General features: G+C 39.7%; 1 protein-coding gene across 5 annotated transcripts in view; it reads right to left on the reverse strand.

The window, feature by feature from the left end:
* LOC121673552 (AT-rich interactive domain-containing protein 1B-like) overlaps positions 1-24814 on the reverse strand; it is a 206718-nt gene that overhangs the window by 36965 nt on the left and 144939 nt on the right. For 4 of the 5 annotated variants that reach the window (XM_042046924.1, XM_042046923.1, XM_042046927.1 and 1 more), the window contains 3 exons: positions 23956-24045; positions 8368-8547; positions 1696-2023 (listed from right to left, as the gene is read on the reverse strand). In XM_042046924.1, coding sequence (XP_041902858.1) covers positions 1696-2023; positions 8368-8547; positions 23956-24045 — 598 coding nt within the window. The remainder of the gene's footprint in view (positions 1-1695; positions 2024-8367; positions 8548-23955; positions 24046-24814) is intronic. The other variant, XM_042046925.1, reaches the window with a different exon arrangement.

The raw sequence follows: 24814 nt of genomic DNA on the forward strand, positions 1-24814 counted from the left end.
AGGCTCCGAAATGCTGCAGTTTTGTCCAGTCAGAGCTAGAAAGAAAAAGCAGTTCTACGAAACTGACTTGGGAGGAAGGTGTGAGATAGAAATGGTAATCATTTAACCGAGTTTTTGATCAAACACCACACACTATGCCCAACGTATAAGTTGAATCACAACCAAATGCTTTCCACTTAATACAAAGTCTTTTCTTGCTGTCAAGACCAACAAATGTGAGCTTTTCCTTTCATTCTGTGATTATAAAGAAATCCTGTTCCTGCAGCTGCAGTGATGGCCTATTTATTCCTTTGTGCCTGACCTATCAGCTTATAGCCTAAACCAGACAGACAGAATCAGACTTCCATAAATCCTACTAGACAGGTCTGTTAAAACAAGCAACAGAAGAAAGGGACTGCTGGTTCACAGATATCTGCTGGAGTATGGTCTATTTTAAGGGAACCTGTTTCTATTTTACTAAGGAAGAACATGAAGCACACTAAATTTACTGTTATTGTTTTAAAAGTTTGCTGCTGCTTATCATTAGTAGCCACCTGCCTTTCAAGTTCTCAAAACAAGAAAGCAACAAATACAGGGACACATTAGCTTCCTATTTCTTGTTTAACATTGCATCTTGGAATAAGAGCAACTCTAGTGTCCACAAACACTGGTCTTGACTGATAAATACCTGGATGAATGTATGGGCATCTGTGTACGCATATGTGTAAGTGCAGTGAGCAACACACACACATAAAAACATGTTCACCAGAAGAGTGCAACTAGATTTCTGTAATTCTCAAACATTATGGACCTTCTTGCAACAGAAAAAGGTAATAAATATGCCAGGAATTATTTGAGTCCAGGGAAATGTGGATGTTACTTAATCTGAAATACTTCACTAAAAAAAAAAAGGTTTAACTCCAAATATTCAGGCACCGTAAGAATGACATGAACAGAAAACTGCCTTTTACCAAAACCCATATACAAATGGCAACATGTAGCTATGCTGGCCAAAGGGGAGACAAGAAGACATACGATGGCTCCAAACTCTGCAGTTCTGTTTGCAGGTTCTCTGTTATGGATGCACAATGGCAGGAATCAACTCCAGATTACTACAGATTGGTTTTATGTCCCCTTCTGCCTCTCCCCTCCAGCTGTTCCCCTCAGCCTGCCCTCCTCTCCCCTCTGCAGGCCTGCTCAGGAACAAGAACATCCCGCAGAAGAGAACTGCCATCAGCACTGCTGCTCAAAATGTGGGCAGTAGATGCAAGAGTTGATGGGCAGCTTCATAGGCTTCCTTACTCCCTGGCAGGGGCAAGCTGCTGAGGACATATTAGCTCTCTCTTTACTGGAGATAAAAAAAGTATAATCAGCTGATCAGTTTAAAGTTGCAGAGGGCTTGTCAAATGTCACTGCAATCCCGTGGGTTTTCCTAAAGCCTATAGTGCCAAGAACCAAACTAGAAGTGGCCATCATCTCCATTGTCACAACTGCTTTTTGAGAGGATAATTCAAACAGGCAACAGCATGCTTTCTCCTTAAGAAAAGGAGATGATTAAGAATAAGTATTCTTCGGACACACCATCTCCTCCCAGAGATAAGGGCACAGCTAGAACATCTATAAATGCACATTCACACACCTCTACAGTGCTGTTACTTCAGAAATTACAAGGAAAACATTCCTACTTATTTGAATTTCTTTCACCTGAGTGCATACCTGCTCTGAGCGGAGTTTGCAGCAGCCTGCATCACTGCAGCAGCCGCCTCCTGTGCCTTACGGTTCACAGTTGGCATGGGTGGGCCCATCCCAGGGCCTCCCTGCTGAGACATGCCAGGAGAATTGGGGGTCATACTGCTCATGTTTCCAGGAAATGGTCTGCTCTGCATCCCAGCTGATGGCATCCGTCCCAGGGGCATGGTACCACAAGGCTGGCTTGGCCCTTGTCCATGCATCTGACTGTTGGCATTTATACCCATGCCAGGTCCTGGGCCACTGTAACTTGTGTTGGGCACACCGCTGTATGTCGGTGGTCTGGAGTAGTTTCCTGAACAAAATGATAAAAAGCACAAAGAAAAACATTAAAACTTTTGAGCACATACTTCTATTTAGGAAGTTAGCAGCTGCAGAACGTACACATGTGAACTGAAGTGACCTACGCTGGCCTCAAAGTCAGGACGTTTTTACATATGAGGACAGAGAAGCAGCAGAACAAATTGCCCAAGGAGGTTTTGTAGACTCCCTGCATCCAAAATCCAGCTGGATAAAGCCAAGAGTAACCTGGTCTGATCCTTTATCTGACCCTGATATGAATACAAGGTCAGTTAAAAAAAAACAGCTCTTGAGCACTCTTCCAACCTGAATGATCCTATGAACCTGATTTTCATGTACCCTCAAACATTTTCTGTCTAATATATGTTATGAGGCATCATGAAATAAAGAAAAGCACAGCCTCCAGAGGGTTATCAGCACAGCACACAGTACACGACTGTCTTACGCAATAAAGAGAGATGTGGCACGTAAAAAGCCCATTACATAAGATCAAGGAAGACTCTTATTTTTGTAATTTCATGTTCTCATTCCTTTGTCTTTCTGCAGTTTCAGCAACAGGCTTCTTGCTCCTAACTGTTCTGCCCATTTGAGTCAGAGATGATTTGGAGTAGACTGGTGAGGATAACTGCTGGGGTCTGAGAAAGATTCCTGCTGCCTCCTGCCCCACCCCTGCTTTCCTAGTAAGTTCAGTCTGGCTATGCCAGCAGAAGGGGTGGTAGCTTACAGTACACCTCCTCTGAGAAAACTAGTCTTACACAAGTAAGCAGCAATAGTACAAAGATGCTAATGTAAGCAGGTGCCTTACGAAGGATGGCTGAATCCAATCTATGTTGTCACTGGAGTAAAGTGCTCTGCTTGCAGCAGCTTAACTCATTTGAGTGCTGATTTTCCTGTCACGTTGAAATCTCAAGAAAAAGCAAGTATACAGCATGCAGTGTTACAGAAACAAACCCAAGCAGCATGAGAAAGAGGGAAAAAAAAAAAAAAGCAAGCTAAAGATATGATAGAATACTATTTTAGGAAACGTATCACATTGCACTACTTCAGTCATCAGTTTTGACTTGTCTTCATTTCCATCTCATCCAGATTAGTGGAAACATGACCCATTCCCTCCCTGTGGGATGCCACACAGCAGAGTTTCCTGATTACTCTCAGATATTCCCACGCTTATTCGAAGGCAGAAGCCCTTGGACTCTTGCTCTGAATGTGGAGATCAGCCATGCCTCTCCTCAGGCCTCAGCTACCAGGCAGAGGAGTTGGTGGCATCCAACCCCCGTTTGTATTTAAAATAAACATATTCATCCATCATTTGAATGCACACATAATTAACTCATATGCTCCTGCTGCTGTGCTTTCACTAATCTTCTCCTCTCCACCCTGTAACTGACTCACTCTACTACAAGATCTCCTCAGCGAGAACGTGTGAGACCTACACTTCCCATGGAAATGAAGCAACCATTCTCTCCTGTTTTAAAATCCAAGCTTCTGCCTGGGGGTCCTCATGGAAGTATGTGGTTCAGCAGAGATGAAAGGCTCCAGATTCAGCTTTATGCTGGCTTAAGACTGCCCTGTCACTTCTCCTCCTCCTCTAGGCTTGGCTGCTGGCAGCTGACTGTTCTCTGTTCAGTGAGCCATTGCCCCCAGCCGGAGTTTTGGTTGCTGAGACCTGCTCAAGCCACGCATCTGATCCAGCATATGTGACTACAAACTGAAGGGCTGACTAGTTTCACACTGCTCTGCTATGTGTTACAGGCAACAGCACACAACTTGGATGTTGCTCTGGGTTTCCAGCTGCTTTGTGCAAGAAAAATGTAATACAGCAAGATAGTGTATATATGCACTCAAAGATTATGCACAACAGTTAGCACATCTTATGCACATGCTATTAGTAACACTACTTCCCAAAGTGAAGCAAATTCCCTCCCTAGACTAGCAGACCTGATATCCATGATCACTGGGAGCTACTGTCAGTCCAATTTACATAAAGCCAATTTGTTTTGTCATTTAGGGTCTACGAAGCACATTCAGCAGCACGCGTGGAGGAGCAAACACCAATGCTAAAACATTACCGCTGTTTTGATGCTATTTTGAATTGGGACAAAAAACGTAATCTTTTGTGCTTTGGCTTTTCCAGCATATGCACAACACAGAAAAAAACGTGGAATCTTCTCCATAAAAATATGTGGCTCAGTTAAAATAGCTTCTAATCGTTCATCTCCAGGGATACACATCCAAGAGCACCGGGAAGTTGTATCTTTTTAGTAAGGAAAACAAGTTTCAATGGTTTTTTCCATATTTTTTTTTCCCCTAAGCATTTCCTCAATACCTCAAGTACTAGCTATTCTTATACCTTTCCCAGACCATAAAAAAAAAGGCAAAATAAAAGCCAAACAAAATACAAGAGGAATTGCCAGGAATGAGGAGTGCAATCTTATTTCCATGTTTCTCTAATAGATTAGTAATTTGTTGGCAGTGGCTTTGACAGAAAACAGATGGATGCAGCATTAAACACAATGAATGCAGCAGATGCTAGGCCAGCCCACATCAGCTGGACGTGTCAGGCAGCCAAGTTCAAGAGCCCACACTTTTCAAGTGGGTACAAGCCTGGCAACAGCGGCTGCACAATACTACTGAACAACTCCTCCCCTCCATATCTGAGGGATTTTTGATTCCAACTCCCCCTTGGCAGACTAGAATTGTACCCAGAGAGACTACATCTCTAATGCATGAGAAAAAACAATGCTGTAACAGGAATCAGGAGGAAAAAAAAAAAGTGTAATGAAGATAAAGTATAAAAAAGCTGACTAACAACCTGCCAAAGACAGATGTTCATACTTACTGCTGAAACCCTGGTCCACTTTGTTCAGGTTTGCTGAACAAAGTGCTCTGAGATCTTGCCATTTCTAGGCAAACAGAAAAGAGGGAAATTTGAGAACTACCTGTTAGCTTTGCTCTCTGCTTTAGAGACATAGATCAGATGCATCGTATTAAAAATAGCATCTTAGGATAGTTCTAGAATTTTTTACATGTGCACTTAACCATCAAGCTTTTCTTCCACAGACAATTTAAATGTGTTGTTCTGAATTCCTCTAAACTATTTTACCCAGGGGACTTCACTAAGACACAGCTGATTTAAGTCTTAGCTCCACAGGCTCTCGCATACATGGGTCTGGATTCAGAGGTCCAGACTCTCAAGATACTCAGGGCATCTCATCCTTAAGATGCTACCAATTTTAATTAAAATCGAGGATTAAAATCAGTGGGAGCTAGACAGCAAAGTGCTTTTGTGAAATGAGTCCAACATTAAAGGTTACAAGGCACAAATACTCAATTCATACTACTTTATCACGAGCAAAAGGGGGTTTAACTTATAGTGAAGCTCTGGGGAAACATATTCAGTAGTGATTTCCCTCTTTGTTATATCCCCACAGAACAGCTTTACTGCTGAATTGAGTAGGAAAAGTTAGGAAGAGACAGGATGTATTTCTGAGACATTTTACTGATCCACAGGAAGCTTTTCCCTGCCCCGGTCTTAAAAGATCCAACTGACTACGGCATCCGACTGCTCTCCAGAGTGCATTTAATGGACATTTTGCTGTGACAGCAGTCTGATGCTCGGGTCATAGACCAGGGCTTCATTAGCCCCCAAGCTAGATGTTGTCCAAATACAAATCAAAGAGATTCTTTCAGTAACAACTTCCATCCTTGCTCTGCTTTTCTTTCTTTTTTTTTTTTTTAATTTATTCTTGGGGACAGGAAAATGCTGGGATTTAATAAAAAATTAAAATTAGTGTTCTGTACTGCATGCTCCTGTGTTGTATCCCAGACACACACAGAAGTGTGGAGCCAAAGCCATTTATTATTTTTGTAGGAAATGGTTTCAGAGAATTGGACTAGGACCCAGTACAGAGCTGCTTCCTGGGAAAATACATTCTGCTCTTATTATAGATCTAAGTGTCATGCAAACACACAAAAATCAAATAAATCAACCATAGGCATGAAATGGATCATTCTGCTCTTATGAACTGGGGGCTAATACTTCCAATCCAAACTTAATGGTGTAGTCTTTACAATGGTGAGCAATTCCACTGCACACAGGACACTAGCCTTAAGCAATGGTTTTCAGGACAGCACATAGTGAAATCCAGTATTCAAAGCTGGATCAAAAGCTTAGTGTCCAGACTGCTTTGATGCATATATGAAAATACAAGTAGTCCTGTCAAATCCAGCCTAAGCTTAACAATATTCTGGAAGAAGGCCTATGTGAACAAAACATGGAAAACAAATCAGATCTGTGAGAATTACTTTAGTTTAATAAATTAAGAACTTGGTTTCAACCCAGGTAATTTTTAGTATATTTCCTATTTTGGCAGGAAAAGGCATATGGGATAACATTATTATATATTCATCATTTCTGGCATATGATTATGCTTTGTAATAGGGTATGTTAAGAGTTGCAATTACAGATTACTTTTATTTAAAATGAAAAAACGCTATTAAAACCTTAAATCCAGGTAAACACGTAACTTGGAATATATCACTATCATCATACCTGGATTTTATTAATGGTTAGATTAGCCTAGTTAAAATGTAGTATTCTTCTGGTCTAATTGTTACCTATAGAGCTGACAGTCTGCAAGGCCCTAATTTTATGATGATCAGCGCACAGAACCACTGGTACCTTCCAAACACTGGCAGAAGAACATGGTTTTCATCCATCACACTATTCACCAAACCCTTCTGAAGCGGCCTGTTAATGACAATGATGCTCATTTTCTTCCTGTCCCTCAAGTTCACTTTTTAATAGCAGTTTCTTCCTGACCATGACCCATAAAATCATTACATAGGCACTTTCATCTACAGAGGGAGGAAAAGAACTGCTGAACTCAAGCAAAAAAAGAAAGTAGTATTTGGCGTGTTACTTAAATGCATTGATTTAGTACAAAAACCTTTCCATTCAATCAGTGTGGATGGCTAATGTTTTACTGCACTTGACACCCACTATTCCCATGGTTCGGAATCTCAGAAGCAGCAGTACAGCTGGAAGTCAGGATAGCACATCATAAATCCACTGGATTTTTTACCAGTTAAGCTAGTTGCTCACTGTGCAGATAAAAATAAGCACTTGGACAGCATTTTATGGCCACAAAATGCTTTCCAAATAAAAGGAAAGCACCAGTCAACTGGAGTTAGGTAATTAATCTTCGCACATGGCTATAAGGCATTACTAGCCCCATTTTATAGTTAAGGAAGGCAAAGCAGAGAAATGAATCTACTTGCCTAAGTTGAAAGATGATGTAAAAGGCAGAGCCAGAATTAGAAACTGGGAAATCTTGGCTTGTAGCCCTGTGCTCAGAACACTAAACCAAACGCTACCCAGGGATGAAACAGAAAGGAGCATTGCATAGGGCAGCAACGCTCTTTGCAAACAAACATCAGAACTAGTTCTCAGAAACTGTGGAGACTAAAATAACCATCCTTACTAGCATAGGCCAGTCATTGAGCCCTACAGAAATTCCCATTGCTGGCTCAAGTCCTTTTTGAAACTTTTAAGTAAGAAAGCAATAGTAGGAAGTGCTGAAATAGAAAAGCTTCTTTATGTACCTCTAAAGAAAATACTGACCCTTATATATTCTGTGGCTTGACTTCAACTTCATTAAACCCCTAAACAGATGCATACTTTATAAAGGTTATCCATTAAAGGCAAAACAATAGACAAGTTCAAGGTTGTCCAGGGGCAGAAATTGTGTATTCTATTTTTGTTTTACTCCCCCACCAATTTTGTCAAACAAGCAAAATAAAAAGAACTGTCTCTCTCAGTCTAAAGGGTTAGTTAAGATTCACAAACCATATGCATTAGAGCTCAATATTCTATTTCCACAGTAGCCACTGTATTATTATGCTTGTTAGAAGACTTTACCCTCGAAGTCACCACGCAATTTCAGGTTGGCCTTGGGATTTCATCCAAGAAAAAAAGACTTATTTTGGGATTGGTGTTGTGACCCTTATTCCATGCTCGCTCAAATGCAGCCTCATCACAGAGATGACATGCTTGGGCTCCTAAACAATAGACCTGGCAATGCCACAGATTCATCACTTCCTTGCCTAATTTAGGTCACTATTTTTACACAGAGAAAGGTGCTAATAACAGAAACAGCTTCTTCCACAAGGTGCAGCTCCACCTTGGATAACAGCTTTATTTGTTTAGCCTTTTTTTTTTTTTTTTTAGGGAGTGTTGTGTGTGTGCTTCTGTTGTTTTTAACACACCAACCCACATATATGATACACATATATATAGAAAAAAAAAATTACTGTATCTATTACCAGGAAGCATTTTACCTTGTGGTCCATACTGGCTCATCTGAGGCCCATAAGTACCACTTGAATTACTCTGCTGAAAGCTACCAATTCCAGGATGCACTTGACCTCCAGGTGATGGGTGTGGTGACATGGAAGGTCCAGTTTGTTGAGGTCCATACTGTGACATTTGGGGGTTCCTCTGTATGCCTGCCATGAAACCTGACGGGAGAAAAGTGACAAAGCAAAAATTAATATTCAGGTAACGGTTCTTTGTTTTTAAAAAATCTTTGGCATTAAAGTAAACCAACCCTCTTTAGTTATCTCAGACTAAGAATACCCAGAAAACTGCTGTTGTTCATACAAACAAAACCAAACACATCTCCAAGTCAGCAAAGATGTCTCAACCACCAAAACCTACACATAAGGTTTGAAATCCTTTACTTGTAAAATAAAGACAGGGCAGTACTGCTTAGTTACAAATGGGTGTTAATTTTAAAATTAAAACAACTTTTAGGAAAAAAAATTAAAGGCAATTATATGCATTACCTAATTAGCAGTACTAGGGAATTTGCCTGATGACTTACGGTAGAGTATCACGTCTTCCAAAATTATATGTTGCTACCAAAATGCCTCACTTCAGCATATAGAAACCTACTGTAAATACTCCTCTGTTGCCAACAAACTCACCAGAGCTAAAATTTACCTCTGTGTGAAGACTAGTCTTACCAGCCAGAAATAACAGTTGTTTTGTTATGTATTTGTGCTCTAGGTCCTTCTTCTACTCTTTCCCCAGCACATTCTATGGCATTCTCTCCTTTTTCTTTTTTGCAAATGTATTAATGAATCCCAATTTAATTTAAGGTTCAAAAGCTACAGCAAGAGGCCTAGTGAAACGGTATAAAATTTAGAGGCTTCACATAAAGGAACAGAACTTATCCTATTAAATGAAGGAAGAAGAGGGTTTTGTGGTGGGGTTTTTGAAGTTTTCATGAACTGGGAAAAATGCTGCAATCCTGCCTGTGAAATGTCCGTGTAGGAGTGCTGGTTTTCTAATGTTTTATACCTTGAATGGTTTTAGTGCTGCTTCCAATGTTGAAGAGGATGTGCTGGAAAAGTTTAGGGATTTTTTTGTTTTTATTTCTGGAGGAAATCCGCTTTCTTTCCTGTTCTGCTTGCATATTAAATTTCATCTTTCCATTTCCCTGCGGGGCAAAACCCATGCGTACCACAGGCCAGCGCTGGCTGTGCTGCCATCGTGCCAAGTGAGGAGGGAGTCCCGGTGTGTGGCTGCCCAGTGGGATCAGGGCCCTGGCACTGCTGCATTCCGGCCCATCCAGCTGCCAGCCCAGGATCCCGCACTCTGGGGCCACAGAGAGCTGAAGCCTTACGTATCAAAGTTGCCCCTTTCCAATCTGCCCCGTTCCTTTTAGTGGCATGTGTGTGGGGAGGTGTGAACTTGAAAGCCAAGAGACACCTTGCCTGGCAGCACTAGTTACACCTTTCCCTACATGAGGGAGGGAATAATAGAAAGGTAGAACAACCAGAAGCTACTGATGGGAGGATCAGAAAAAGAAGGGAAAAGGGGAGAGAGAGGCAAAGGCAAGTTGTGAGGACAGACAGACATGGGTGACCAGGAGGAGGCAGAGGAGACAAAAGGATGACTCTCCCACAGGACCGGGGTGTCCTCCCACTGGTTAGCACCAAACATCACCACCCCCCTCCCCCAAACACTCAATGCCTGATTAATGAAAAGAGGTAATTTTTTCTGAGCCATAATCAGATGTGTGATCAAACTCGTAACTGAAAACACTGAGGTGCAGGTCATAAGGAGAAAAACCAGGAGATGAGATGACTCTGCACCCCTTGTGCCCAGTTCTTTCGTGCAACAAACAGCTCAACCTCTATTGTGCTAGAACTCCAACTGCAAGATTTGGCAGAATATGCATCAAGTTCTCCTGATCTTTGTGCAAGCCCCAAGACAAGGAACTTGATCACACCTGAACTGCTAAGTCAGAGCCTGGCACTTTCTCTGGAGGTAGAGCAGACATTGACACACGGCACAGAAAAAACTGAGTGCAAAATGGCAGCTTGGAAACTGGTCTGTACTGGTTGGAAAACTCCACACTTCTGCAAAGGAAAACTTGCATGACCTTCTCCATTTAGCTGTATTTTGGAATAGACCCTTTGATTTTTAAAACAGTTCTACCCTCGGTACAACTCTTATTACAAAGCCTATGTCTTCTGCTGACAGTGTTGGTAAGTAATTTAGAAACCTAATACAATCGTATGGCTGTATGAAATAAATGCCCATGTTCCTGACAGACATACACCATATATATCACACTTGTGGGATCCATTTGAATGAAAAAATTTGTACTGGTCACACTAAGATTTTTATTATAAAGACAGTGAAGTTACTCCTGTGTCTAGTACAAAAGTGAGGGGGGGGGTTTTCTGTTCACCTTTAAATCTATATGAGGCAACTTTCCAAACACTGTGCTAGTGATTAAGGTTTTTCAGCCCCATTATTATTGCAAGTAGTACTTTTCTTAACACCACAAGGAAGGGTGATACACTGAAAAGCTACTGGTACAGTAATTTCCAGTAGTGACACAGAAGGACTGCTGGTTGTTGAAGCTAATGGAGAACATGGACTAATGTCTAATGAAAAACATGGAGATTATCATTTTTAACCAGCTCTGCTGGTTGTCAAAAGGGCTTCTCAAGGCACCAGAGTAATAAGTAAAATAAGTGTTTGTACTCAAATGACCTCTTCTTCAGTAACCTCCTTCTCATTCATTTCAGATGCTGTGGAATGGACTGGGCAGCTATGTGTACAGTCATAAATAAAACATGCCAGGAAGAGAGTGGGGCCACTTGTGTCCATCCAGATAAACCTTCCCACTCAATCCTGGTAATCTTACCTGTATGACTTTTGTGCACAGTCCCTTGTCCTGCCTTATCCATGCTCTGGGCTGTGGCTCAGGGAGTGCTAATGGGCATTGGCCAAAACTAAGCTGAGGGCATGCCAGTAACTCAAGAGCACAGATAACTGTGTGATACTACTCAAACTCATGCTCTAGCCTTAGTTTAATAAAGATGTTGATTAACACAACAAAAAAGGAACACACTCCTAAACTGCTTCTGACGTGAGGCATTGGTTTCATCATCTCAGACGGTGTAAGATTCCTCTCAAATCAAGGCTGGCTTTGCTATCTTTCCTTGAAAGAAGATGAAGCATTAAGACAGGTAAAGAATTAAGGAAAAGGAATCCTGAAATTCAGGAAGAGTATCTATGCTATACTGTGTTCTGTTACTGTCTGTACGGTCCATGGAAGCATGGCGTCAAAACAAGACATGCTCTAATTTCCTTCCAGCGAGCAGAGGAGTCCTTTCAGCTACAGATATGATGTAGAGAAGCTAAGAACAGTTCTTACTGTGATCTGGATTCCATTACAACATAGAGGAGTCTATCCTCATCAACCTCCATGAGAGCCCAGTCAACATTCAGAGATCAGTGCATGAGTTTGAAGTATTTCAAATATTTGCAGACAGCTCAGATGTCTTAGAGAGAAAAGGGTTCCTGGTCAATACATTAACATGCATGCATCATAAAGAAAAAACAACATCAATTCTAAAAATCTTATCAGAAATGAAAGGGAGCAGCTGGCATACATTCATTTTTCCTTATTTACACACATTTTCCCTAGTGTTCAACTTCATTTTATAGCCGATACAAAAACAAATAAATTTTCTTCCACAAAATTAGATCTAAGATAAAAGTTTTCTTCTGTAAAGAAAGGAAGTAGAATTACATTAGAGGTGCACTGGAGTAATGGCAGTGGAGTGATTCAACAGCCAGACTGCATCTGACATGTCAACCCCTGTGACAACAAGGTGAGTTGTTCTGTCTTTTAAACTGCTAGGAAACAGCTATGAGTTAAGCCTTTAGAAACTGCAGTGACAACATACTCATCAGTGAACAAATCTACTCCCTTCCCTTAATATTAGTGATAAAAAGAGATAGAGGTGATGCTTTACATGCCATCACAACAAAACATTACTTATTGAAAAAACACTTGAGTGGGTTTTGGCAAACTAAGCTATTTCAGAAGTAGCTGAATAAAGTGACCCTGTCAGAAGCATTCTCCTCGTTTAGTTAGCTGTTATACTACATTTACATACGTGAAGAATGACTGTATTAAAAACATTTTAACAATGCAGAATCATCTTGGCAATTTTTTTTGTTCTCAGTGGAAGAGTAGCATACTATTAACAATTATCACACCATAGCAACAATAAAATATGTTTGCATGTTCAAATAGAACATACATACAGGGTTTAAAAATGGTCAGGAAGCATTTTATTTTTCTTCTTTCTTTTTAGCAAAATATAGAGAAAAAATATAAACTGAGCAATGCTTATGATAAAAGAGTTTCTGCTCCTTTGATGATGGAAAATACAAAAACGAAGCCTCTGTTGTCCTAAACAGCACTAACACCTGGTAATACACTATATATATATAGCCACATATATAATATAGCTAATACCACTTATGATGCCTTTTTAAAAACATTCAGAAACTTGTCTTTCCCTCAGGCATATATATACACAAAACAGATACACAACAGTAAATTACTAAAGCTTCATGAAATTATGCACTAAGGTTGTCTTAATTACATTTGTACGTTGACCAAGACAAAACCATCTGTTTCTTGAATACTATCTCCTTAGCACTACCCATGAAAAACACCTACTGAACGTGCTGGGTGCTGCTGTAAAATCTCAGACGGATTCTTCTGACATTTTAAAATCTTGGCTTGAATATGAAAAAACCTTACAGAAAAGTAGAAGCTCAAACAAAAAGGAAGTGACTACAAAGGAACAGGTTATTGCATATCAGCTGACAGACAGCAACTGTCCACTGGCACACACTTAACCCATGGTCAATGAGAGGTCTTTTGATTTAGCCAGGAGTAGTGCATTGATTTTCATGAATGAATTAAACCTGAAAACATGTGGAACACTTACTCATTTTAAGCTCACAAAAACGTTGGAGTTTACAGCGATAGCAGATCACCATTAACTTACACATCTGATAAATAAAAAATTAGGAAAGGTACGATATGCAACAGTATATTGTAAAAATGAACTTACCTAAGTAAAAAATACACAGGGCTATGGCTCTTTCTAGAGGGGCATGCTTAGTGACACAACTTGGGACGAAAACAACTGAGGAACCTTTCCGAATAAGGAATAAGGAAGTTCCCCTTGTTCAAGGGCAGAGGCTGAAGAAAGGGCTAGACAGGCTTATTACTCTGAAAATCATGGAATAAGAAAAGTAAAAACAGATTGGATGCATACAGTGTTCATCAACTAATTAGAGAAAAATAACATAAAATCTTGTACTTATGAATCAGCTCAAAAAAATTAAGTACGTGAAGAGATATTTTCCACTACCTCTAAAGGAAAAACTTGTGTGTGGGGAGAATCACAGAAATTTCCAATGCTTGGTATTTAAGCAAGGCACTGGTCAGTACCCTTGAGAAGAAAGAGCAAATGTTTGCACACCCATGACACAAGTTTTTGGCAGACCTTCCTTCCTCAGATAGCAGTTTGGGTTCTATCCACTCTCTCAGGATTTTCAACAGAGAATACAACAGAACTGCAATGGATCTAAAGCAGTGACTCCCATATCTAGCTCATCTGTGGACAAACAACACTGAGATAGATGTGTCAGGGTAAAACTAAACAAATGAAAAGCATTATTCTGTGATTTGGCACCCTGTTAGCATGGCAGGATGCTGAGGAACATCACAGTCAGACTGAAACACTGCCTAGCCCACCCATTTCAGATGGCAAGGACAGCTCAGGAAGGCTTTGGACTGATGAACCATGTCTGGGTTTTTGCCCAGCTAAACATGTCCACAGTCAGCACCTCAGAGCACTGCAAGGAAACATCCAACAGAACACAACACACACATTAATTGTTTTAGTAATTGAAAGAGTTGGTTATTCTCACATAAGCCGGTGATACCAGAACCCTAAATATGCAACCAGATTGTCTGCAGACTGTTGATGGTACTTGAATGAACATCTTCAAATGGTGTGGTCAAACCTGGAGATGTGTGGCTTACAGACAGCAGGAGCTAAGAAAATACTATTGTGCCATTGCTTATGGGAGGCCAGCTCTACCTGGCCATAAACTACTTACTGTCACAGGCAAAGAATGGCGTGGTACCTATCCCTAAGGTGCTACTTAAAATAAACACTGAGAAGGACACAGTGAGGGAGATTTAGGTACTGGAAAAAACCTAAGCAGACAAAAATGTTATACAGGTCTAAACAAATAACAGCAATTAAGAAACTGGTGAAGGTTTGACCCATGTATCAGAATACAAACCAAGTAAATCAAGTGAAATCATGTGGGTGGCATAAAAAAACCTGGTATCTAGAGCAAGCAGGCACAAGATTTCTTTACATTTGAGATACCCCATCTTACTTTCATTTTCCAGAAAGCAACCTTAATAACATATGCCCAGCTAGCCCTATGTTTGACACACACGAAGCATCTGACTTAGCAATATGCATCACAGGGTGATGGGTCGGTGAGCATGAGTGGCTGAGCCTGCAGTGTCAATCTCATTTAGACACTGCAAATACTAATTCTCAATATTCCTGTCCAGTTAATAGGCAGGTAAAAGAAATAAGAAATCAGATAAATAAAACACCTGCACTACACCAATGCAATATCTTCACATATAATATTTTATAAAAGCTAAAAAAAAAATATTTAAAATTTCTTCTTTCTTCTCCAATCACATTCTATTTTTAACAAAAAGTCCCAAAATGTTTTTAGGAGAAAGTTCTTTGAGAAAAAAGAGCAAATGTTTGCAAACCCATGATACAGTTTTTGGCAGACTTTCCTTCCTCAGACATTCTCTCTCTCAGTTCTTCTGAGAACTGTTCTTCTTCTAATGAACTGCTCTTCTTCTAATTAGAGGTTCTTCTAATTTTTCTCCATTAACCGTGAAAAAACATAATCAAGTTTCTACACTGAGCTCTTTTTTCAGCCCACATAAAATCCCACATAAACCATGTCATCTTCTCCAAGTCCATCAGAGCACCACTAAAACCATGCTGAAGTTCTCTAGGCTAGAGTAACAGTGACATGATTTCCCTCTGGTATCTGGACAATTTATTTTCACAATGGCATCTGCTAATATCTGCAGTACAACCACCACATTTCTTCACATCCATTCAACAAAGAATGTTTCTTTGCTTATGTGAAACAGCAATGGAAAACATCACCATAGCAAAATTAGTTCTTCCTGCAAAGATCACTGCAGTATTTCTCGTTTCCACAGAAAGACCAATGTTCTGTTTAAGAAAAAGTGCTGGACTGGTTTTCTTTTTCTTTGAAATTATTTTCTTATTATGCTTTAATATCTATCTTACAGTCTCCTCACTGTTTATTTGTCTGACTGCTTCTCTTCACAATGTGAATAGCTTTGGGGAAGATGGAAACTAATGACCTAGCTAAGGTTTTAACCCAGACCCCCTAGTGTTTTACCAGCTGTGCTATTAGGTTAACTGGCTGAATCTCCTCTGCTTCTCTCTCTGATATTACAAAACCCCAGTCTATGTATAGCATGCAATAATGTTTAAATTTTTCCCACCCCTAAACCTCCCTCTGCTACCGCCTAGCCTTGAAATTCATATAATCTATCATTGATAAATTAGAATCTGGGGAAGGATCAGACAGATTACCCAGATGGTAGCCAGGGAAGAAATACCCAACCTTTCCTAATGCAAACCTTGCATAACGCTCTCTGATGCAAATTTTAAGTGCTATACTGAGGACAAAGAAGGAAAGACATCTGTGGAGATGTTCATGCACAGACTAAACAGAAACCACATTGCTCATCCCCCATTTTTCACATAATTTGTTACTGTAATATACCTTACACAAGATGCTTTTACTATGGTGCTTGAAAAATCAGGGTCACAGTGACTTGCAGTACAAAAACGCCCACCCTGCCCTCCCAATTGCCCCCAAAGGGAATCCTGAATTTCAGTAGGTAGCTTGGGCTGCTAGAATTAATCTCAGCAGCAACATGAAAAATCTGAGGAGTCCATCTGCTTTGTACAATCGACATTTGCTTAAGTTTTGCTAGTAACATGCACACTTAGGAAAATCACGGAGGAGAGCAAAGAAGGAACAGCATTTTATAATGTGTAATGTGCAAAGCCTGCAGGCTTAATGGTCTAAATCTCAGGTTTGAAAAATTTACCCTCCCCAGATACTGCTGTTCAAAGGTTCCTTGGATCAACTCAGATCTTCCTTTTCATGAAGTAAATATATTGAAGACCACTATATATATTTTTTGTGGACAAGACTAAAATATATGTGATGTGTCTTTTCTGTTGCACACATGTAAAATAAATCATAATGTTTCTTTCAAAAACACAAAATGAGTGTGTTGTCCCCAGTCCCAAAATGCCTTTGCCTCAGTCTTATTTTTACCATGATTTATGATTTGACTGATTTTTCCCTTCCTTGATTTGCAGCTGTTCCCTGATGAGTGTTTATTCTTTTGGGATCCTTTGGGATGGTAGGAATTATCCAGTGATAGCTATAAATATATACATTATATAGATTTCAACTCAGTGTCCTGTATATTAATTTAAAAAGACATAAAGGGTCTTAGATCAGAGGTTGTTTATCGTTACAGAAGCTTTATAAAAAGGTTAAGTTAGGTACTGAGGAAGTAGAGTGTCCTGACAACCATGGTGCTGCTGAACAGGAAGACCACAGGCAGCTCCCAGTTTATAGGCCACGATGGGAAGCTCTCCCAGGGACAGGGATCATACCCAGTAACTTTACATCAAGCGTGTGACACCAACATTGACTGTCACTCTGTCAAGTTCTTCATCAGTAACTGCTGTAGCTTATCGTGCTCCCTGAGCCCAGAGGCAGGGAATTTGATGGCTGCCTAATGAAGTCACAGGAAACTTTTCTATTGAGAAGTCTCTCTGCTGGCAACTGTATAAACTCTCTCAGAATAAGTGAATTCTGCTCCCTAATTTCAGAAAGAGAATCCCCAATTTAGTTTAAAAAATGAAATAAAGATTTATCTCCAAGTATAATGAGATTTAACATCAGCAAAAAGAGTGCAATGACCAGCTGCTAGTATACAAAATTTATTTGAGACCTCACTCTGGGTTTTGATTGTACAGATATTATTACCTACTTCACATTCTACTTCTGCAGTCTTGCTGTCTCCCAGCATGGCTTATCATATGTAAATCATACTCTTTTGTCCTCTGATTCTTCTTGCAGATGGCCTGCTGTATATTTAGTGTAGGCCACAACTAATCAGATCAACCTAAAGCTGAGACTGGCTACTGTATGTCTTAAATCCAAGTATAGTCTGAAACCAGTATCCTCAAATGGCGATTGACTTCTTTAAGAATTAACCTGTTTTGGCAGAGTTAACGTAATTTCTAATACTTTTGGCCAAGAAAACCAGGTCTTCCTGAAACACTTGAGAGACAAACAGACACAAAACTATGCACTCCACAACTCAGGGAGAAAAACAGTAACTTTTCATCCCAGTGATGTTGATTACTAATCAAAGTAGACATATTGTAAGCTTTTTTGCTGTGCATTGCTAATCAAAATAGCAAAGAAAAATAGCATGTACACATTTAAAAAAACTGCTCATCACACTGACACTGTATTTCAGTGCACTTCCACTTTTACAGTCAAATTAAAAATACAGAGGTAAAAACGAATGATGGCCCGATCTTTTTTAAAGACTGTCGCTAAATTCAGCACTCACTAAGTTGAGAAACTAATGTAGCTTTTTGAGTCACCGAAGAAGCTTAGTGCCTGGCTCTACTGCATGGCTCTGCCTTCACACACAGACCCTGCTCCGTGTACTCCTATGCATAATGTTCCTACTTCATCAAGTGACTTGAGATAAAAAAAGGATGTTTTACAGAGTTAGTGTGACAGTTTTAACTAAAACCTGCTTTTCCTCCTTACGCGATGCACTTTTTCTGCTTATTGAGGGCACAATTCCTCTAACCCCAGTTTTCCAGGCATGAAGATTTCCTCCCAGCCTGGCAATGTTCCTGCATACCAGACAGAGCTCACTGACCCACTTGGAGAACGCTGTGTGCAGAAGAGGCACTCAAACATACCTGTGGCTTTGCACTCTATGCATGTCTCAAGCATCTTTCTTTAAGAGCCTGAAACACTTCAGTCTACATCAAGTAAACTTATTACCAAGTCTGATTTAACCTTAAGTGGTGTCATCGTTAACATGGCAAGCAGAAGAATGTTAATGACAAGAATCGTTTTATTCTCTAGCTCCTCAGTGCTCTGAATAGATCCCAAATCCCCAAATGAGAGCAAAAAACGTATTCTCAGGGAAAAAGTCTTTTTAAGATATAAAAGCAAACTACAGTATCTTTTTTCTTGCAGTAAGAATTCTTTGATCTATTTTCTTCCTTCTGGATTCTCTTTTTAAGAAGAAAATAGATTTCAGGGGAAAGAATCTCTACCATCAAATGTCAGTATTAAGCCATAAATCTGATCAGGAATTGTAGGTGCAAAACACCTGATTGGTATTCTGTGTCTTCCACACAAGCAAAAACATTTATATTTTGTTAGAAGAAAATGCATGACAGTGGAATTTATGTGATGACTGTGTATAAATAAGTATGCCCAGAAAACAGTTAAAGGGGAGAAAAATACCTGTATGAAATCTAATGGGTAAATTAGGAAATTTTAGTTACATGAATTCAGTTGCTACTACTTAGTGTTTGTAGGGAAGCACAAAGAGAACATCAAAATGCCTGATCACATCCCATCTGTTACAACCTCTTACTGGATAACATCTTGACTGCCAAAAAAGCTATTTAAATTTACTACATTGCAGCTACTGATAAATATCACTTTTGTGAAGATCTAATACTAAATAAGGACAAGATCTGAGGATAAACCTTACAAGCAGTAGTGTCAGAAAGATCCAAACTTTGCTTAGTCTAACACCTGTACTATTAAGAGCGTGCAGTTTCTTACTCCTTGTCCCTGTCTGTGACATGTTTTTAATAGAGCACACAACTGTACAACACTCCTCAAAAGCTGGATGTCAACATGGAATGAAATAAAGGTACAACAGAAAGAATGACATAAAAAAGAAAAAAATGAAACGGTACTAGGAGAAGGTGATGGAGAAGGCAGCAACTTCTATTCAACAATTTCGGAGGTGCTTACTCCAGGCACTGTCCACATAGATCTGACAGGCACAGAATGCTGCCATGAAACTGCCTCCAGCAATGGAATACATTTTCCAGCACATCACAGCAGCTGCAACGGCATCAATTCTGCTTGCAATCCATGTCCAAAAAGAAAAGTTCTCAGTGGTCCTATTTCAGCATATCTCAAGGACTAATTAAATCCTCATTACTATCTTCTAATTATTCCAGTGCTCTGGGATTTCACTCAGCAAGTCCCCAATGGTGCATTAGATGAAAAGGGTTAAATAACCTGTGTTGATTTTGAGACTCCAGATCTATTTCAGACCTTTAGCATATCATCAGCATTATCATGAATATTTAACTATGTACCGCTGTGAAAATTATAAGGGGAAAACAATTAAAGATTTTTTAAAAATTAATTCTGACCCATATACATTTGCACTAATAAATAAGGTTTCTTTAAGTATCCCCATTATGAGAGTGCTTGCTAGAGTAATAATGTGAAGTCATTAACTGTTTTCATTAAATTCAATGGTTTTCAGGAGCTCCCAATTCATTATTTTAATATAAGACTGAAACCTGACATCTACATACCCAACTGCTTAAGCATGAAAATACTATTTAAAAGCAAGTAAGTTTTCTAAGCTTTTTCAAAATTACATAAGGAACCATTCATTCCTGCAGGGGTAAAAGTGCCTATTTCAACATCATTGTGACACATATTCTCCTAATAGTGCTTGCAGAGGTGAGTGTTCATAGAAGCAAACAGAAATCTTCATTAGTTTACAAAAGTAAGAATGGGAGTATAAGCTAATGGCCAGGACGAAGGTTTCTTTTTCAGGCTGCAGCTTCAGGAAACTAAATTAGGGGGTCAATTGGGATGTGCCGGGCTTCTATTTGATCCCTAGAAATAACTTCTAACTCACTATTCTGGCTACTAAGTACATCCTCAAAGTACAGCTTCCAAAACCCAAACAAATAAGTAGATACAGCTGAACACAGGGAACCCAAGCGGCTGTGTACCTCAAGTATTTGCCAAATGATTATGACAGCTGAGGTATTACTGCCGCCCTACCTCTGGGGCTGATGCCACAAAAGTCTATAAAGAGCTTTGACTTCAATAAACACAAAATATCAAACCCCTACTTTTGATCATATAAATGAAAGTCTGGCGTAAGTCTATCAGAAACGGAGAGCAAAACGTGCACCCTCCCCCCAAAAACACAGCAACTTTCGATGACTACCTCAATTAGTCATGACTACACTGTCATTATGGTAGCCCCAAGTAATGGTAATTGTTGGGATTCAACAGTGGCTAAACACACTCTCGCTTCTCCAAAAGACTTCTGACACCAGTCTGTCTCCGCAGCTGGCCGGCTCCAACAGTGCTTTAAGATGTATGGGACTTACTTCAAGTCCCAGTGCTTTCAAAGTCATGTGAGCTAAGAAATAGGTTATGTACATAATATAAATGCAATTTCTTGTTTCCTAGGTAGACAATGTGTGTTGGTAGAACTAAAACTACTTCACTGATTGGGCATCAAACAACAGTGGCCAGTTATCAGTTGTGGGACAAGAATAAAAGTGCCTAGAATAGCAGGCTACATTTACACTGAGCAGGTTCAAATGTTCTACAGCTTGAGCAGGACACGAAAAAATTATTTTTAAAAAGTAAGCATTTTAATGCTCATTACAGAAAGTATGAAGTAAGCTGTATAAAAAGAAGGCTGAGGAGAACAAAAAAAAATTCAATCCCCCAAGAAATTCCTATTACTGTGTATATGCACTACATTACTACTCCCCTACTTTCACACACAGAATGTACATCTAAAAACGTGGTCATTGCTTCATGCTGCATGGTATGACTGGTGATGCACAGTCTTAGGCAGGCAAACATAAAGATTCCAAATGGGTGTTGAGTAACCATGGAAAGCAGGTAAAATATAATCAAACACTTTGACAATAAAATAAGTGTAAACTTAATGGTTCAAGGTAGTGGTTTAGCATCCAAAAGTGCTGCAGCTCAGACCCCACCCATCGGTCAATCTTCATGATAGCTGGTAAATAACATTTTTTTCAAGTATTGAGAGCAGAAGATTCTGCTCAAGCAATGACTAGCAGTCTTTTGTCCACCCAATTTTCTCTCTAAACAAGGAAAGAAATGCTATACTAAGTGTGAAAACAAACAACTTTACCTTATCCTATGGAGTGTCTCTGGGTGTTTTGTTTTCATTTTCCTTTTTTTTTCTCTTTTTTTTTTTGGAGAAAGTGTATCAGTAAGCTGAGAGTTTAAATTACTGTAACAGATGCCCAAGGATCAGGTGTCCTTAGCAGCAACGATTTTCTGCTCAGGTTTTTATCAGTAAATGACAAGCACCTTCCCTTTGAGTCCCCATCATTCCCCCTCCTTCCTTTCTTCAAGTTCTGTTGAAACCAGTTCAAGCAAGCAAAGGAACCAACTAATGTAACAGCCTTTTTAAAAGGTGAAGTTTTCCATTTCAAAGGAGCCTCTAATCAATGGCAGGGCACAAAAGGGAATGCACGCATGTTTATGCGTACAGCACAGACTTTAGAGAAGCTTTGGGGAACGTGTTCTGCAAAATCAATATGACCTAGCTAGTTACAAATTTTGAATCTCCTGCATGAAACAAATGGACTTCTTGTACAAGCTGGGTCACAAGGATCATGCATATTACACCAGATTTTGTATATGAGGTGTGCAAAACCTGTAACATTCCTGAACACATTTTCTCTAAGAATATACCCACAATTCTCACTGCAAAGAGGAAAAAACAAACTAAATCAATCTGTAAATTTTATTTCTCTCACTGTTACTTACTTACTTGTTTGACTTCCCAATTATGGCAGCTGTCTTCTGTTTTACTTCTGAATAGGTATTCAGGTGTCCACCTCTCCTGACCATACAATGAACCACAGTTTTGCTCTGAAGCAGAACAGGTTCGACCTTTCCAGCTCTGTCAGGCCTAACTTGTCCCCCAAAGCCAGGTGAGGAACACACACTGCAGAAAAAATTATTACTGGGCAGTGTAACATTTTATGCCAAGACCCAGTTGTGTTAGGAAATGCACACATCTTTCTGAGATGTTTGAGTCTTCAAAGCCTCCATCCGATCCATTCTTGCTGCCTTGTGACGTTTCTATCCCAGAAAGCATCATATATTTGTATTGGGTACTGAGAGCATTCTTTTTTCCCCAAACATGTACATTTTTCTGATTTTTTTTAATGGGAAAATAAGTCCCTGCACTAACAACTGAGTATAAAGAATGACTGAAAAGGAAACAAAACAAATGAGCATGGAATTCTGTATTTCATGTTCTCATTAATCAGCATTCCTGGACGAGGGGACATTCAACCCAGAAAAATAGCAAAAATTAAGACTCTCTGCTCTTCTTTGTGAGTCCTCTTAGCTCCTCCTGGATGCTATCCCAGAAATTTGTCATTCTGTGAGTTCAACTTGTTTCACTGTGAGAAAACTTCTAGTATTTATGGTATCCCCATATGGTGCTACTTGGGATATTTCTGGAAGCAATTTTAGGAGGGGCATTTCATAAATAACTCCATGTTTATCACAGTTATCATGTGTCTGTTTTGCAAGCCTGTCACTGGCACATGTTAACCACTGCATGGACAGGATGCCCAGTTTACAGCAGTTGATCGCACGTATGGCCGTGCAACAAAGCTGCGACAACTATCTTCCATGAGCTAGGGAGAAAAGAGGTGAATGGAAAAAGGGCTTAAAGTTTATAAAAGGTAACTTTAATTTGAAAATGCTCTGTTTATTTTTGTGAGCACATGGTAGGGAGCACCCTTTTAGAACAGTGCTGTTGCCTGCAAGGTTTTCCATGGCAAGATTTCCAAATGTTTGAACCATTTGACCTAAATATTTGATTTCCCTTTATATTTAAAGATATTTTTATCCTAGAACGGGCTAGAGAACTATTGTGTCCATGCAAAGATATTAGAAATGACAATTCTAAGAATAGTGGCAAAACCGCTCATAGTTAGCACTCTTTCTCTACATCTTAATTCCAAGATAGACAACAAAGAGTTGTACTGTCCAGGACATGACTCAAGTATTTACAGAAACTGCCTTTATACCCTGGGCATTCACTGTATTTTGAGAAAACCTTGTTTTCTATTATAGTTTGGTAAAACCTGCTATTCAACTGCTCTTTCCCCGGAGACGGAAACCCCCCAAGCCTTTTACAATGAAGACTGTCATTATTTTCCCTGGGAAAAGAAAAGAAATACCAGGAAATCTCACATTGCTAATGTGCAACTTAAAATGAAGGCTGCATTTGGCACCAACTGAGAAAGCCCCAACACCTAACAAACCTCGGTCCTGTGGCATTGGTGACTGGCTCAAGGCAGGGTGGGAGCCGGATTCTGACTGGCTGCCAGGAGGCTGTGGTGGCATCTGACTGCCTGTAACACACAGAGAAAAAAGGGATAACAGACTTGCTTTTAGCATTTCAATGCACAAAACCAAGCATTGCTGCATTTTTCAACCACCAACATCAAAGAAAGTACCAGCTGTATAAGGTAAAGACAGAGCTCAACAGGTCTAGCTTTTTTCATACCTTTTTCTTTTTTTTTTCTTTTATTTTTTGAAACCCATGGAGGAAACATGCACAAACACATTTAGCAACAGGCATGGCGAAATGTTCAATTTCGCACTGAGCGAGTTCCCAACCTCACCAACATGATCCAATTTATAGCTGCAAATCTCCTGACACATATTTCTGTTAGAGAGTTTAACAAAATCCAAGTCTGCTGAACAATAGGGCTCATCCTGCCGAGCTTAAACTGGCCTCCAGCCAGGCAGACATGGACTGCTGCCAACAATATTACCAATGAAAATTTCGGTCAATACAAAAATTACTAACAACAACAGTTTAAAAAGTATTTCAATGAATCAGTGGTTTTAATATTGTTTGAATGTCCATGTAGAATATGGGAATAAAGAATAACATGTAGGCACACATGGTGAAAGTGAATGTTTGAAAGAGAGCAGACAGAAAAGGGGTATCTTATTCAAATAAAAGCAAAGGGAAGTTATTTATTAAAATAACTAAAATAACTAGCCCGAACAGACACATCCATTTTTATGACCTTGTTCAAAAGACATCCACTGCTGTCTACCCACCCAAACAAGAACAACACTCCCAGTGCTGTGAGGCTCAGAACACAAAAT

The sequence above is a fragment of the Corvus kubaryi genome, unplaced genomic scaffold (genome assembly GCF_017639235.1).
Source record: "Corvus kubaryi isolate FWS band 111438036 unplaced genomic scaffold, C.kubaryi_AGA036_p1.0 65499, whole genome shotgun sequence".
Classification (NCBI taxonomy): domain Eukaryota; kingdom Metazoa; phylum Chordata; class Aves; order Passeriformes; family Corvidae; genus Corvus; species Corvus kubaryi.